Source organism: Magnolia sinica, chromosome 10 (assembly GCF_029962835.1).
Source record: "Magnolia sinica isolate HGM2019 chromosome 10, MsV1, whole genome shotgun sequence".
Classification (NCBI taxonomy): Eukaryota; Viridiplantae; Streptophyta; class Magnoliopsida; order Magnoliales; family Magnoliaceae; genus Magnolia; species Magnolia sinica.
In genome coordinates, this window is record NC_080582.1 from 8128293 (window position 1) to 8146040 (window position 17748).

Here is a 17748-nt window from a genome sequence, read left to right on the forward strand (position 1 = left end):
AAACCTTGGGGATTAAATGCCCAACATTAAAATCTTACCGGGGGCACAAAAATTTTCCAGCAAGTAAACATTTGTGTCTTCCCCTTCCAAGTTGGAGTGACTTTTTGAACAGCTTGGATGGCAGGTAAACATCAGGTGGCTGACCCTATAAAGGATTTCAATAGTGGGCATTAATATCACTATTATTTCTTGCAGCTTAGTTTGCTTGAGCTTTAGATCTGATTTTTTTAAGTCTCATGCCTTAAAATGGTTTGGCAAAATGGACGAAGGATATGGATAAAACACATATGTTATTCTAGAACCCATAGAGCTTTGATACTAGCTTACAAGTGTCAGGTCACTAGCCAAACTGTGTCCCTGAAGGATTGAGCGCTTTGTGGGGCCTACTTGATGTATATGTCGTATCCAAGGTGTCCACTCATTTTTCTGCTGGTGTCAAAGCTCTATGGGCTTGCAATGATGTATGTGTTTTATCCACATGCCCAAAAATGTGGCAGATCTAAATCTCAGGTGGACCACACCACCGGAAAACAAAGGTGATTGATAGTACATGGTTTAAAACTTTCTAAAGCCCACTATAATATTTATTTGCCATCCAACCTAGCATAATATTTGGATGAAGGGAAGGCAAAAATATCAGCTTGATTCAAAACTTGTATCCCAGTAAGCATTCAATCCCCACCATTTTCCATGGTGTGTTACACCTAAGATTTGGATCTCTTTTATTTTTAGGCTCATACTTTAAAATGAACTAATAAAATGGATGGACGGCATAGATGAAAACACATACATCATGATGGGTTCACAGAGCATTGACACTCGCTAGTTGGCTAGTGTTGGGGTCACTGGGCAAACCGCGTCAGCGCTTAAGGGCCGCATAAGTTAGTGATGTCAAAGCTCTGTGGGCGGCATCATAATGTATTTATTTCATCCACGCCGTCCATCCATTGTTCCAGATCATTTTATGTATTAATATAAAAATTGATGTACATCTAAAGCTCAAGTCGAACACACCGCAAGAAATAGTGGGGATTGATATGTACCGTTGAAAGCTTCTTAAGGGCCACATAAGTTTTCGATCAAGCTGATATTTTTTGACCTCATGAGCAGGTTGGATGACAGACAAACATCATCTTGGCCCTATAAAGGTTTCAATGGTGGACATCTGGCTGTTTTTTTTTTTTTTTTCCCATGGTGCGACCTACTTGAGCTTTCAGCATGTTTTAATTTTGGTGTCAAGCCCTAAAATTTAGACGGCGTAGATAAAATAAATACATTTGGTGGGAGTGGATAAAATAAATACATCATGGTGGCCCACCTAACTTTGACACCAGGCTTGTGATGGGGTTTCCAGGCAAACCGAGTCTGCTTCGAGCGTTCCGGCACAAACCTAATTACCTTATTAAGCATGAATTTTTATGTGGCTCACCTTATTATTTTGAAAAGAGATGATAATGTTTAGACCGTTGTCATTGGTAATGCTAGTTTTTAGGATTTATTTTTTATTTTCAATTTCAAAATTGTAAATTAATTTTTAGGTGTTTTTATCTTGTAGGTGTTTCGATAAATTTTATTTTAAAAATTTTAGGCTTTTTCATGCCCACCTCTAGCTACTCCCCCCGCCACTAGCCAATGGCTATAGTCTTTAATCTAGGGGGACCCACCATGATGTATGTGATTCATCCATGCCGTCCAATCATTTTTCCATATCATTTTATGGTATGAGCCAGAAAATGAGGTTGATCCAAATTTAAAGTGGACCGCACAGTGTTGATTGAACGCGCCCATCGTTAAAAACTTATTATTGGGGGCCACAAAAGTTTTGGATCAAGATGATATATTTTTTTCCCTTCTTCCAAGTCCGTATGACCTAATCAACAGCTTAGATGTCAAATAACCATTACAGTGAGCCCTAGGAGGTTTTTAATGGTGGAAATTCAATCACTACTCTTTTACTATGGTGTGATCCACCTGAGATTTATATATATCTCAACTTTTGGATCAAGCACTAAAATTATCTTTAAAAATGTATGGACGGCTTGGATAAACCACATACATCATTGTGGGGTCCACATAGCACCGACCACTATCCACCTGGCTGGTGGCAACGTGACTAGGCATACCGCATCCCTTTCCGTTGGCATAAAACGGACGCGGATTTCCTGCGAAAGCCTTCTACATGAAGTTCCTGCACAAGGATGTTGGTGTGGGGCCCACTACGATTTTTGTGAGAAATCTACCCCATCCATCCACTTTTTGATATCATTTTAGGTAATGCGACCAGAAATGAGATATATAAAAATCTCAAGTGGGCCACACGATTGGAAATAGTGGAGATTTAGTGAGCACCGTTGAAACAAACTAATGGCCATAAAAAATTTGTACCAAGATATTTTAATTTGTTTTTCTTTTTTACACTTCATCTCAGTGGTATTCACATTATTAAACGGTTTGGATTTCATAAAAACCTGAAAGTGGTGCCCAGGAAGGTTTCAACGGTAGGAATTTCTTTTCCCAATTTTCCCTCTATTGTGACCCACTTAAGTTTTGGATCCAAATAAATTTTGGTTGCATGTCCTAAAATGATCTCTAAAACCAGATGGACGGAGTAGATTTCTAACAAACATCACGGTGGGCCCGACCCAGAGCTTCATGCAAAAGGCTTTTGCAGGAAATCCGCCTCCGCATAAAACCCTAGGAAGCTGCAAATCGAATCCTTTTTCGCTCTTTTCCGCTCGTCTTCTCTCTCCAAAAGAATTCAAGAGAAAATCTCACACCGGCCCTTTCGCAATCTCCGCCGAGCAGGTTAGTATTTTTATTTTTTCAAAGGATTTCTTAGATTCGTTAATTCTCTCTCCCAAATTCTTTTGTGTAGCAAAAAAAAGAAGAAGAAGGAAATAACAGAAAAAAACAGAGAAAAGCCTTTGATGAAACCTTGTTCTGTTCTTAAAATTTGAATACTTTCCTGATAAGTTTCTTAAATTTCATGCTTTACTTTGAGAAATCGATGTGTTAAGAAGAAGAGCCAGTTGCTGGATTTCGGTATTATAGCTGTTAATCCGTAATCTGTGAGAATTATGTTGGTTTTCTGGAAAATCTTTCATATATTCGGTTGTGAAGGATTTTTTTTCTCTATTATTATTGTTTTTCTCGATTTTTTTTTTCTTGTGAAGATTTGTGTATTTGATGCCTTTTTTCCTTTAATATGTTGATGCAATTAAAGAAAATCTAATTGGTGGATTTTGTTATTGTAGGTGGTTAACCTGTAGTTTTGTGAGAAGATAAATGCATTTTTTAAAAGAAATCCTTGATCTGTTTTTTTCTTGTTTTTTATTGTAATGATTTGGCTATTCTATGTTTTGTTTTGAAGTATCGACACAATTGGGAAAAAAAAAAAAAACCCAATTTCCGGGTCTTGGTAATTAGATAGTTATTTCTGTAATTTGTTTGAAGATGAAAGAGTTTTTTTTTTTTTTTTTTTTGAATTGTTTGTGTTAGGGTAGAAATGTTTTCTCCGTTTCTTTTTCTTGTGAAATTGTGGCAATTCTATGATTTGTTTGGACATATCAAAGTAATTGAAAGAAAACCCAATTGTCGAATTTTGGTTAGTAGATGGTTAGTTAGAGGATGAATTAGTTTTTAGGCTAGATTTCAACATGAAAATTGTTTTTTTTTTCCAAAGATATCAATTCATCCCAAGTTATCACACAAGAAATAACTTATTTCCTTCAATATTTTCTTTGTCAGTTTGGTTTTAATTCAGAGCACTTGAATTTTGCAGGTTTATTTGCTTCCATCAGAATGTCTTCTTTGAGTGCAATAGCACCAGTGCTTCCCGTTTCCCCCAAGAGACCTATAGGTACATGAATACTTGTTATTGGATTTTATTATTATTATTTTTTGATAAATCATGATATATTAATTAAAGGATAATACAAGGGCATTATCATCCTCAAGGAAGGACAAGTGGGGCTGCTTGAGGCTCCAATTAGCTAAGATGTCATCCAAGCATTGGATCTTTTTCAGTGTGAAAATTTTAAAGGCACCCCTAAGGCCAAAAAGCAAATACATGATCTCCTGAGGCAATCCAACCTCTATGCTCTCTCTCTTGTTAGCCTTAAAAATGTCACCGATGTAATCAACATTATTAATCACTCTCCCCTCATGACTATAACTTTATACGCAATCAAAGTTGTATCTGTCTCGCCAATGGAACCTACATAAGAGAGTTAATGAACCCTCCTTGAGTGAGTACAACAATAGAAATTGAATATCCAGCAAATTGCTGCACGGGTGTATAAAACTGTGTCTTCTTTTGAAACAACACATTTAGGTAGAAAATTCCATAATGGATGCTGTGTCAATATCAAAAGCATTAAATTCACAAGCTGCATAGACCTATGGGAAAAAAAGTATAAGATTCTGTAACCACTATGAAATGTGCGGCAATGTTTGAAATATCAATATCGCATTACGTATTGCATCCTTGGGATACAGGTACCATATCGGTTATCGCATGGAATATATCATTTGTATCAGGTAATTTATCACACTTTTTGGGAAACATGGGGAACATTGGGAAAACGGTTGAATTGTTCGGTGAAACTTCAGGGATTTTTTAAAAAGACCTTAATACACCCTTTTAAATCATAATATCTCAAAAAAAAAAGAAAAAAGAAAAGAAGAAGAACACATAATAGGTTTCCTTTGTACTGTCTGATTGAACTAATGCAACTATATTCAAATTGAATGTATAATATTTAGAGTGTATGTGATGATTATTCATCAAACACTCCTAAATACTTTGAAATTAGTCTCAATTGACAGCTGGTTGAAGGGAAATTTCGAAAAAAAATAATATTTTAATAATTTTTAGTTAAAAATGATTTTTATTTTTTGAAAATTGACAATGACTTAACAAATCAGTAGATCGGCCCTCATACATGCTTGATTTCATGTTTGGAGTGCAACATTGCAAGCAATTTAGGAGAAGTAGGAGAATTTTTCTCAAATCCAACCATCTACACTCAAGTTTCGAAATTAAAGTGTACGTGATGATCATTTCATCAAATACTCCTAAATACTTCAAATTTAGTCTTAATTGATAGTTGGTTGAAGGAAAATTTTGAAAGAAAACATAAAGGACATGAAGAACCAATGGATATTAAAATCAAACCTTCAACTACATGATTTTTCTTGCAAAACATGAAGAACCAATGAATTTATAACCATTTGACACTGATTTAACATAATTATAAAAAAAAAAAAAAGAGGGATCGAAAATTGAAAATGCTCACTGGATCAAACATGAGGAATATATCGGAACTACCTGTGCGTTTCATATCGCACAAGTGGGATACCAGATATTTCGTGGGATATATTGGCTGATATCGTCGATATTTAAAAAAACATTGACGTCTAGAAGCAAATTTCTTGCTGAACGGGTAGATGGGGAACATCTAGAAACTGAGGTTGCATGTGATTCTTAAATAAAAGAATTACACGAGTTGAAGATCTGATCAGGGCATCTCAACACAAAAATATTCAAGGTGGTCTCGTCACTGAATTTGAAGGATCTCTCCAAAAACTGTCCAATCTTAGGAACAAAAAAAAAAGGGTTTTATCAAGTATCTATCATAGAAACTTCATGTCTATCCAACCATGTGTAGGACTGATTCAACTAAAACCTTTCTTATCTATGATAAATTAGACTCCAAATAACAATATATAAGCCAATAACTAACTACTATTGCATAAGACCCATTTTTAATAACAGAAACTTAGGCAAGTAGGCAACAAGTAATTATATATATTTTTTCCCAACCTCCTTTGGCTACTGCTGGCTTTTAAGTTCGTAAACAAACTCAACTTGGATGAGAACTGATCACATACAGCCAGTAAGTACATTAACTTGCCGCCTCACCATATCTTTACTGCCAACATGTCACTTGTGTAACACATCTGTGTGATGCAAATGGTAGGCTCTGGCATGACGATTGCTTGTCCTCGTATCAGTTTGGTCAGACTGTTGGTTGTTCATCGTTGATTACAAAGGCTTGGTCCACCTGATGAGAAGACCAGCCTGATTCTTGCGCCAGGTGATCTACATGGTGGGGCCTACTGCATGATACAGATTTCTCTGACAGTGGCATGTTGCACAGAAAGACAATTAGACTGAAACGTGCTAATTTCGCTTACTAAAACTGCTGATTATAGAACCAATCCAAAAGCATGGACTGTATGGTCCAACTTCATCGACTGTCTGGTCCCAAAGATTGGTCACAATTGAGGGGTCCACCAATTAATTGGACAAGTTGTGGTCCCCAGTTTGGACTGCATCTCCATAAGAGACGCCACTAAATTGGTGCAAACTAGAGGGGGCTATTATCAAATCAGTCCTCTAATTTGTGTATAACTTCTAACAGAATTCCAAAAAACCATCATATGGAGAATGGCCCTTTTGGCTGTCCGGTGGGCGGTGTGGAAAGAAAGAAATGAGAGGTGCTTCAAGGGAGTTTCTAACTCGGTGGGGTCCATAGTCTCTAGAATTCACTATTACATCACTGAATGGGCCGTTTTTATTTTCCATCCTTCAGATTGTAATCTGTTTTAAGAGGGAGACTAATTTTCCGCTATCTCAGCAGCTTATCTCTCTTTTGTAATTTTCCAGTTTTTTTAATGAAAGTGACTGTTACTTCTAAAAATAAATAAATAAATAAATCAATAAATAAAATCCAAATTTCCACTAAAAAGACAGCAGTGGAGAATGGGATAGTGAAACAAGAGTCAGGAGATTATCTCTATAATAGGGTAAAAGCACCCGTAATAAGAGAAAACCATTGTCTCAAGAAGACAAAGCACCCTACTAAATCCCGTCCCTTGATTTCCACTCTTATCTTTTCCCTTGATCATTCTTAAAATAGATCTATTTAAGTCCCTACATGTGCCTTTTTTGTTATTCAAGTACTTGAAAATTTGCCTAGTCGAGTTGATAAAAAGAACTAGTCACTGCAATGCATTGGCATGGTGCATGCTTCCTTTACTGGAAATAGGAGGATTGGTCACCACAAACTGATGTTGCTGGGCATAGTTAATGTTTTGCTTGTTGCATGGACTGTGTCCCTGAGCTGCATCAGAAATCCTATCGAGGGAGTGTTGTCCCGAGTGAATTTTTATTTTTTGAAAGGTATTGTTATCCTTAGTGTTGCCATCCATCTAGTTTTAATTGATGATGCCATGCGAGGGTAAAATCTAGGTCACAAATGGTCCCTTTTTGTAGTTAGAGAACAGATATTTGATGCCGCAGAAATGTCCTATAAAGATGCCAAACTAAATGAAAATGAATGACCCCAAAGAGATGTCCCTAAGAAGGGGATGGTGGATACCCTCTAGCCAACCTTCCAGATGTGACAAATGACATCAACCATGTCAAATGACACCACACAAGCAATGCTAGACTCAGACCATGTGGCTCACTGCCACCTTTCGTACACACACAAAGCCAAGACAACATTAAACAGCGTAGAGCTTCTATAGGGAGGGTAAAGATTTCTCTTCCAAGGGCTTGTATTTTTATTGAAATGGGTAGAAACTATGTATTTTTTGGATAGATTTCTCTTCCAAGGGCTTGTTTGAATTTGTTGAAATTGGAAAGAGGTCTAGGAAAAATTGGGAAAAAATGACACATATTTTGTTGCTTTTTTTTTTTTACCTACAAAATTCTCCATGGAAATTCACCTCATTTTCCATCTTCGTTGTTTGGAAGCTTCCAAAGTTTCCACAAATTTTATGACGAAGTATTCATACCAATAAATATCCTCATCACACATATGACAACTTGGTTAGGATTGACTAATAGCGTGCCCCACATGGTTAAAACTATCCAACAATGGGCCCCATGTGGAAATGCACATGGTTAGGATTGATTAATAGTGTGCCCCATGCAAGGTATTCAATAATTGTAATGATTGCCATAACGGTCAGTCTTATGGCTGTTACGGCTCAGTAATGGTCAAAATTTATTCTAAAGGAAAATGTATCCGTTCCATATCAACCCGTTATGGCCTGTAACGGCTGTTAATGGCTTGTTGTGGGCCATTCTTCTTCTTCTTTTCCTTTCAGAATGAGTGTTACGACTCCATATCACATAATGGGTTCCACCATTACTATTACGGTGGTTACGCAACAATTTTTGAATATCATGGCCCCATGTGGAAGTAAAAGTGGTTCATGGTTAAGATCATGTAATTATGCCCAATGTGGAAATACACATGGTTAGGATCAAGTAATGATGGGCCCCATGTGGAAATTCACATGGTAGTAACTTAGGATTGACTAACAACGGGCCCCATATGGTTAAGGTCATCTAATGATGGGCCCATGTGGAAATATACATGGTTAGGATCAATAAACAATGGGCCTCATGTGGAAATTCACATGTAGGAACTTAGGATTGACTAACAATGGGCCCCACATGGTTAAGGTCATCTAATGATGGGTCCCATGTGGAACTATACATGGTTAGGATCAGTAAACAATGGACCCCAAATGGAAATACATATGGTTAGGATCAAGTAATGGTGCTCCCCCAAGTAATGTGCCCAAATGGTTAAGATCTTCTAATGATGAGCCCTATGTGGAAATATAATGGTTAGGATCAGTTCACAATGGGTTACATGTGGAAATACACGTGCGAAAATACACAACTAATGATGCCTTTTATTACAAGGATATGGATTTCCTTCAGCACAAGGAAATTATTTTTCTATGGTTTTAGAAAAGGAAATTGAAAAGAGGAAATTGCGTGATTTTCCTCTTTAAAAGGGTATCTTGGAAATTTAATTTCCACAAATAAAAATGGCAGAAATGACATTTCCACTTTTCAATTTCAATGAATCCAAACAGACCTTAGGGGATGTTTGCCTAGAAAAAGAGAAAAGTATGAGTTCGGTTTTATCATGAAAGGTCAGGTTTGATGCAAATGTGAATGGTTAGGGGACACAATAATCATCATGACATATTGCACTATTTTCTTAACAAGAGAAGGTGAGCTGATTGCACATCCACCCTTGCCTGTGGTCAAGGTTCAAAATGTTGGCCAGTGCATGTATATAATATTGATAGATGTGTATAGGTATCTTGAGAAAATGATACTGATGCATGTATTTTCTAATTGACTTGGAGAGAGAGGTTCAGACCATGACCACTGCTAAGAAAGCCATAGGTCTTTTCTAATGTTCTATATATATATATATATATAGATAAAGCACAACACCGATGCAAAATCGTTATCATATCGCAAATCGTAATAGGGGTTGAATCGTATGAATCGCAAATTGTAAGAATTTTTTTTTTTTATGATTTTCTTAAAAATATGAAAAATATAAATAAATCAGAAAAAATTAAAAACTTTAACACTATCATGACATGGTATTACTTCAAAATTAAATGATTCTTATGTTTCCTTCTTCTTTTTTTGGTCTTTCGTGAAATTTCCTTAAAAAGCATACAAGGATGCTTTAATAATCATGTTCTTGTTACCTTTCTTAAATGTAGAATTGCATTGGAAAAGTGGCATTTGATTCTGCAGACTGACGAAGAAAGATATTTGAATTTCTAACTATCATTCCACAATACATAAGTCGGCAAATGATTGCAAACATCCACACAAACATTCTAGATAAATCATACATCAATTTGGTGTTTTGACCTGTTTTTTTATTTTTTTGGTGTGTTTTGACCAGTTAAGAAGTAAGAAATCATAAAAATAAAAAATAAAAAATGATAAGTGGGATTTAAATCGTTTTGCTTGAGATTCAACTCAAATCGTGAATCGTAAATCGTAGGATTTTGACAACACTGCCTATATGTATCGATTTTGTGGCCTGCCGATACGTGCTCCTAGAGATTTTGAGCCTTGGCCATGATATTGCTGACATATGGTTTTCGGCTTGCCAATGAAGCTGTAGGTGTAGCTTGACACTCACATAGGGTTTTGCGTTCCATTTGTGAGCCTTGATTAAACAGTAATTTTGATCTCTCACTTAAAATGTGGTATCATCTGAGTTCAGGCAAACAAGAAATTCAGCATAGAGGGAGGATTCGGCTTATTGAATGTGGTCTGGCAATACCCAGCATACAATCTCAACCATTTCGGTGTGGAAGCTTGGTTTCACATGCTCGTCGGCCACCTTCCTCCATGGTGGTCTGCGCTGCTGCTTTGGTAAGTGCCTTCCCTTCTCTTCTTTCGCAAGTCATAGGTACCAATTTCATTTTGATAAGACCATTATGGATTTATGTTGGGCTTGGGCCTGGAGATATTCACAGGTATGGGCCGAAGGCAACTGGACACAACCCATTGAGACCATTGATATTGATGTTTTGTCTACCTGAACTTGCATATTGTTTGACTCACATTTTCCAAACACGTGGACACAAGGTATCCACTATCCTATAAATAACACGAGACATTAGAATCTTAGTCAAACCATCCATGGGTACTGAAGATGTAACTTGCTTTGGACGCAAGGCTGCGATGTTTTCCATGATTCCTGAATATTACAATGTTTTACTTTCGACTCCAAGCTAAACGTACACACATTGTGGTATTCTGCAGAAATGGCAACTGAATCTTGTAAGTGCTACACTTGACTAAAGTCACCCAATGCTAGGTGGAAAACCTTGAGAAATATTACAATATTTTTGACCAAGAAAAGAAATATTGCAATATTTCCATGCAACAGAATGTGTCCTTAGTCATGGAAATATCCAAGATATTAATAGAGGAGCATCTGGCTTTATCCAATATTCAGGTCCATGCCACTATCCAACAGGTTATTTGTCCATTTATATAGGTCCATTTCAGTATCTGACATGTATCCCAGGGACCATTTCAGTATTTGACAATATAGATGTACCATATGTCCAATCTATGTTTTTATATATATATATATATATATTATAAAGAGAACCAAATTTTTATTAAGAAACCGCCAAAGCAGGAAAGAATACAAGAGCTAAGCAAAAAAACGGCGAAGAAAGATCAGCGTTAGCTGCTGATTTAACGTAAAATGCCCAGAGTCCGAGACGGCTAATCTGACCGAAAATATGATTTCCTCGATAGAAAGAAACTTGTTTTCAAAACAACGCTTGTTATGAGCCCTCCAAATGAACCAAAGAATCCCCATTGTCACAAGCCTCCAAATCGCCTTCCGCACCTTAATCTCCATGCCTCCGTGCCATAACCATAAGAACTGATCGATCGATTTCGGCATGACCATTGAGACATGGAAAGTACTGATAAAATTATCCCATATCTTTCGAGCGAAGGAGCAATGGATGAAGGGATGGTCAATAGATTATGCATCCCTCATGCACATCAAACAAATGTTAGGAAGAATGAGAGCTTTCCTTTGAAGGTTATCAATGGTCAGGATTCTTTTCCTATTGACAAGCCACATGAAAGTGGCAATCCTCCAAGGAGCACCATAGGACCGCTGAAGGTATGGGAATGAGAGGGATGAGGGCGGTGAAGAGATCAATTTGTAGAAGGAACTCATGGAGAAAAGACCTGAAGAATAGACTTCCCAAACCAACAAATCTTCATCTTGAATCATATGTTTGGTGGGCTCTGTGGGAAGAAAGAAATGGGAGGTGTTTTAATGATATGTCTAAATCTTTAGAGGGTACTATCAATAGGGTGATTTATTTTATAGTTGAGTGGGCTTATGCTGTTGATAAACTAAATGATTGTAATCTTCTTTTTCTAGGGGAGTAGTTGAGGGGCTATCTCAGCTCTTCAGCCCTCCTTTTGTGTTGTTTTTGTTCTTGTTTTTATAAAAATATCTGATACTTGTCAAAAAAAAAAAATCTTCATCTTGAATTGAGAGCGTATGAAGCTTCAAATGGTTGAGAAGTTTGAGGAGATCTTTCACTTCAATGTTTGACAGGTTACGCCTGCAAAGAGGGTCCCAAACTACGGACCCACCCGTGAACGAAAAACAATGATCCACCGTAATGAAGAGATTAGAGGCAAGATGGGCCAAATCTGAAAATAAGTCCTGTAAAGGGCTATCCCTGCCAAGGTGTTCCGTAATGGTAACGGTGGTCGTAACGGCCACCACCGTTATCTTTACGATACAGGGCGTAACGGTTGTTACTGCCCCATAACGGCCGTTACGGTCTCTCGTTTTTATTTTTTTATTCATTGAAAAAAATCCCCGAAAAACTTATATCTGCCCCGTATTGTTGATTAAAAAATATGAAAAACCTGTATATGTTCCGTAATAGACCATTACGGGGCTATTATGACCTTTATAGGGGATGTAACGTGCTGTTAACGGCAATTACGGATCATTTTTTTCATTACGGCCGTTATGACCTCGTAACGTGTAACAGTTGCCACCGTTACCTTTATGTAATGGCCTTGATGGCACACTATGATCCCTGCACCAAGTGTCAATCTAAAGGTGAATGCGATTTCCCTTTCCCAATGCGAAGGAGGTTCCTGGACAGAAGATTTGCTCGGTGGCGGACCGGCGGTGATAGCCTTTCAAACATAAGATGCACGATATAAAGGTGAAGATTTTATACCCCATCCGCCTAGCTGAGTGCCATACTTGAGAGAAAGAAGCTCCCTCCACATTCGACTTGATTCCGAATTGAGTCTCCAATGCCACTTTCCAAGAAGAGCGATGTTCATGAGGTCCAATCTTCTCAGGCTTGCTCCTCCCTCAACAATCAGCTTACACACTTCATCCCATTTAAGCAAGCTGAATTTCCTCGTCCCCGATGCCTTTCCAAAAGAAGTCCCTCCGTAATTTCTCAAGTCTGTCCAACACAGACTTTGGACATTTGAAGAGGGGGCATGAAATATATGGGCATATTGGAAAAAGGCCGATTTGATGAGAGTCAAATGGCCTCCCAAGGGAGGGTAGTGATGCTTCCACATAGACAATTTTTGTTCGATTCTCTCAATGACCTTATCTTAAAGATGTTTTGCAAGTTTTTCTATGCAAGGGGGCAGCCTGAGATATGAGGATGGAAAGATCCCCTTTTGTATCTAAAAACATTAGCTAGCTGCTAAAGGTCCTCACAAAAGAGATGAATTCCAACCATCTCACTTTTAGAGATATTGATGCTAAGGCCCGACACCGCTTCAAAGCAAGCCACAACTTTCCGAAGATTATTGACTGAAGTGAAATATGCGTCACAAAAAGGATTGAATTGTCCGCATATTGGAGATGGCTAACTTGCATCTCCGTCTTAGCCACCTCGAAACCATGGATTAGGCCTGTCTCCTCTGCCTTATAGAGCATCCTACTAAAACCTTGTCCAATGACCATGAAGGGGTAAGAAGATAAAGGGTCTCCTTGCCTGATACCGTGAGAAGACTTGACAAAGCCGAATAGGGGCCCATTAAGCAAAATAGAAAAGAAAGGAGATTGGATACAAGATTAAATCCAACCATGCCATTTAGCTCCACAACTAATTGTTTCGAGCATATAATCCAAGAATCCCTAATCTACATGATCATGAGCCTTCTCTATGTCTAGCTTGTAAACAATACCGCCTTTTCCTTGCCTATGCCTGGAGTCAATGCATTCGTGAGCTATAAGAATAGTGTTAAGGATCTGCCTTCCGGCCTTGAAAGCTCCTTGATTCTTTGAGATTACTGAAGACCAAACCTTCTCGAATCTAGAGGCGAGGACTTTGGCAAGGATCTTTTAAGGACCCCCCATTTGGCCTATAGGCCTAAAATCTTTCACTATCTCCGCGCCTTCAGTCTTTGGAATAAGGACAACAAAGGTAGTTCCGAGCTCTTTAGAAAGGCGACCTCTAGCATAGAATTCATGAAAGAAATTCATAACGTTGGCTTTAAGTAGAGGTGGGCACGGGATGAACCGATCCGGCCAACTCGACTCGTCCAACTCGACCCGAACCGAATGGGTGAGTCGGTCCAAACCGAGTAAGCTTCACCCAATCTGAACTCAAACCGAGACGAGTTTGAGTTACCCAGTAACTCGACCCGACTCGACCCGAAACTCAATCAGGTTAGACTCGACTCGATCCGAAACCCAACTCAACCCGACTCTCTAACACTACCCCGACCCGATCCCAACCTCTCTCTCCCTCCCTCAACCTCCTCTTCCTCTTCCAAGCCCGGCAACCACCCACCACCATCACCCTTCTCCTCCTCTCTCTCCTCTCCCCTCCCTCATCTCTCAATCCGACTCGGTGCCAACTCGACCCGACTCAGTACTTCTGACCGGATTGGACTCGGTCCGGATCAATCCAGGCTAGACCGAACTCGGATCGAGTCAGGCATGTTGGACTCGGTATCGAGTCGGATCGAGTTCGGGTCAAGCCTATTTCAAAACTGGATCGAGTCGAGTCAGCCCTAACTCGGTCCGACTTGACTCGATGCCCAGCTCTAGCACCAAGCGATGACCAAAAAATCTGATAAAAAGATATTGAGAAACCGTTGGGCCCAAGAGCCTTATCCCCACACATGGAGTCAAGAATGGATTCAACTTCTTCCTCCAAAAATGGCTTTTCAATCGAATCCGCTTCTTCAGCCGAGAGGCGAGGAAAAGATAGGTTATTCAGCCTTTGCCCCCTCCAATGATCACAAGAGAACAAGGACTTGAAAAATCGGACGGCTGCATCACAAATTAGATTTTTTTTGTAGCTCTAACGCCGTTGACGACCGAGCTACTGATTTTGTTAACCCGGGTGCAACCACTAACCATACTATGAAAGAATCGCATGTTTTTATCCCAATCCTTTAACCACAAGGCTCTAGAGCGCTGCTGCCATTTGATTTCCTCTTCTTTGGAAAGAGAGACATACTTTGCCTTCAAATCCGCTCTCTCAAGTCTGTCTACTTCCGACAAATCGCCCACTTCTTGGAGATCGAAATCATGAATTTTTGCCAAAATCAATTCAAGATCTGATTCCCTTGTGCCTAAAACCTCTCACATGGGTAAAAGTGTCAGACTCGCTTAGAATCATATCACGCTGGATATTATTAAAATATTTTTGTTATTTATTTTTAATAATGTTTAATATTTAATCTCTGAGTATAAAGCATTTGGGTATAGCAGTGTGCATATCTAACAATGGAAATCTTACCCTGCCCCCATTTCATTTCATATCCAATACATGCTCCACCATGGGATTTGAAGGAGATCCATGTGTTATAGGCACTGGTGCTGTCCAAAGTGAATTGCGTTAGAGGTCTTCACATGGGTTTGGTTTCTTTTTGCAGAATGCAAGATGTGGAGCAGAGCAAACCCAAACCGTTACTCGCCAATCTTCAACAATCACCATTGCGCCAATTCAAGGTAACATCTATTCATTACTAGTTTGTATGATTAGTGGCAATGCAGTAATTAAAGGCAAATTTTGTTGCAAATGTATCTCTTCATTTCTAGAGAACTAGCTGTTTTTATAAAATTCAGGTTGGAGCCTTCATCAACTAGGACAATTTCTTAGGAAAAGCCAAAGAGTTTGGATTTTACCTGTAGCTTGACCAAACTGAGTCAACTTGGCAGATTTTCAAGTCAATCAGTGAATTCTTCCATATTGCTTAGCTGGTTCCTATATTCCTGTCTTATTTTCTTGAAATACTGGCTGGGATAATATAGTGTGGACTGGAGTTTTGCTAATCTGAGTCATGTGTTGATCTGCCACCACGTGGCATCATGGCACACGTGCAATCCAGGCCATCCATCAGTAGGTTTCACCTTGTAACCTGGCCCAATAATCAAGCAGATCGCAGGCCTCTGCACCCAAGAAGTCAAAAGGCTAAAAAGACTTGGCCGAAGATGGTTGTCTTTATTTGATGCTTTCTTCTCCGTAAATCAGTTGCTTTCAAAACGTGCGTGTGCACCTCACTTACACTGAGTCTTAGTGTGGAGTCTCATAAATCTTTTTTTTTTTTTTTCTGTTATTATGAATATTTTTATTTTGTATTATTCCCTTTTCTTTTTTTGAAGCTTTGTTTTGTATTATTTTCATGGCAACAGAAACCATGTAATTTAATCTCCTCTTGAGAAATGTTCCCATAACACAGTGTATGTGAACATTCACATGCAAAGCTTTCTTCTTTCCTCCCAATGTTTCACTGAGTTGTGTACAATATCCAATCCATGCAAAAGGTGGGTCACATTATAAAGATCACCTGAGCAGTAACCAAGGTGATCCATTCATCAGGCAAGCTACACCATCAACATGAATAGACGGACGATGATTGACTCAATTGTACGAGTGTGGCCCACATAAAAAGTCGATTGGTCTGATTCGCCCTAGATGAGATCTTATGGTGCAGCATATCATATCATTTGCATGGTGTTCAGTAGAAATGAATCTTCTATGTGAACATCTCTTCCATTTTCTGGATGCGCCTTATGTGTTGGTTTTCAGGCAAGGAAAAGTCACCTGAGCTTGATGATGGTGGAACTGGGTTCCCCCCACGTGACGATGGCGATGGCGGTGGCGGCGGTGGCGGCGGTGGCCATGGATGGTCAGGTGGGTTCTTCTTCTTTGGCCTGCTTGCTTTCCTTGGATTTCTCAAGGATCAAGAGAGTGAGGGGCCTTATAGGAATGATCGGAGGAGATAAGGAGCATATGAACAGGAATATGATAAATATTGATAGGGAAAATTGCTTCTGTTTTATTGTTCTCTTTTTAATTAGAAAATATCAAATATATTCGTTTGATTCTGGTTTCTGTGAAATAGAAAAGATTGAATTTCTCTAACCATAGCCGATGCACATGGAGATCCAGCAGGAAGAGAATAGCAAGGACTGTAGTCCTCTACTACACTTGTTTCAAGCACTACATAAGACACCCAGGCCCTGTGCTCGATAATCCACTCTGTCCATCGGTTGAATTTTGGTCATTCTGAATGAAAGGCTGGTGAAATATCCATGTCCCCACAAACTCACCGGCACTTGGAAATTTCATATGTGGGCTCCTGTTGTTGCATGTTCTATTGAAAAATTAGAGTGGCCGCGCATGATGGTTGATTGTATATCATTAGTTACCATTTTCCTTAAGCTGTCCATTTATTCCTGCATGTCCAACTCGCTTGATAAATGGACCGACCAGCTCTCTCTCACCCTCTCTCTCTCTCTGACCAGCTCTCTCTCTCTCTCTCTCTCAATTTTTTGAGCTATCAGACATTTACCATGACCACCATATGAGTAGGAATGGGAATTGACCTATCTGATAGGGGTATGAGTCTGATTTTGAAGCTGGAGTGATTTTTACATGTCGACCACAGGCCATGTTTTGTAAAATGTTTTAACAAGGCCCAACCCTAGCTGATTTCCCTCTGGGGATCTTGTACACAGTACTATGTTTGGCACACTTGATCATTTGGCTCTAGGGCTAATGATGCACCTTTAAGGGCTCATATGGTAGCACATTGGAATCCATTTAATGATGCACAGCTTGTATTTGGTATGAAATGGAATTCATTTAATGATGTCGCTAGTATTTGGTATGAATTGGAATCCAAATGGACGTGTTTGGCAACCTATCATCCCAATTGTAATTGGATTGCATTGAATCGTGTAGTACATAATTTAATTTAAGCAAATCAGCTTTAATCTCTCAAATTAGTACATATGTGAGTCAAAATGAGGAAATTTCAAGCCTTAGGTGGGTCGACTAATACTAAAATGCTGACGCAATACTTTTTTATCTTCAAAAATGGGTCCCCACCATTATTCTCCGTGGCCT

At 38.8% G+C, this 17748-nt stretch overlaps 1 protein-coding gene across 1 annotated transcript; it reads left to right on the forward strand.

Annotated features, from left to right (window-relative positions):
• The first annotated feature begins 2654 nt into the window (after positions 1-2654).
• LOC131257905 (protein FERTILITY RESTORER RF2, mitochondrial-like) lies at positions 2655-17060 on the forward strand. The gene is made up of 5 exons (XM_058258837.1): positions 2655-2805; positions 3782-3859; positions 10071-10222; positions 15269-15344; positions 16426-17060. The coding sequence occupies exons 2-5, from the start codon at positions 3802-3804 to the stop codon at positions 16620-16622; spliced, it is 483 nt and encodes a 160-aa protein (XP_058114820.1). The 5' UTR covers positions 2655-2805; positions 3782-3801; the 3' UTR covers positions 16623-17060.
• The last annotated feature ends 688 nt before the right edge of the window (positions 17061-17748 follow it).

Bases quoted from the DNA above. Each gene is read 5' to 3' on its own strand.
- LOC131257905 (XM_058258837.1), top strand. From the start codon at position 3,802: ATGTCTTCTTTGAGTGCAATAGCACCAGTGCTTCCCGTTTCCCCCAAG. The intron at 3,860-10,070 runs GTACATGAATAC...ATCTGAGTTCAG, and splicing joins TTCCCCCAAGAGACCTATAG to GCAAACAAGAAATTCAGCAT. The intron at 15,345-16,425 runs GTAACATCTATT...GTTGGTTTTCAG, and splicing joins CACCATTGCGCCAATTCAAG to GCAAGGAAAAGTCACCTGAG.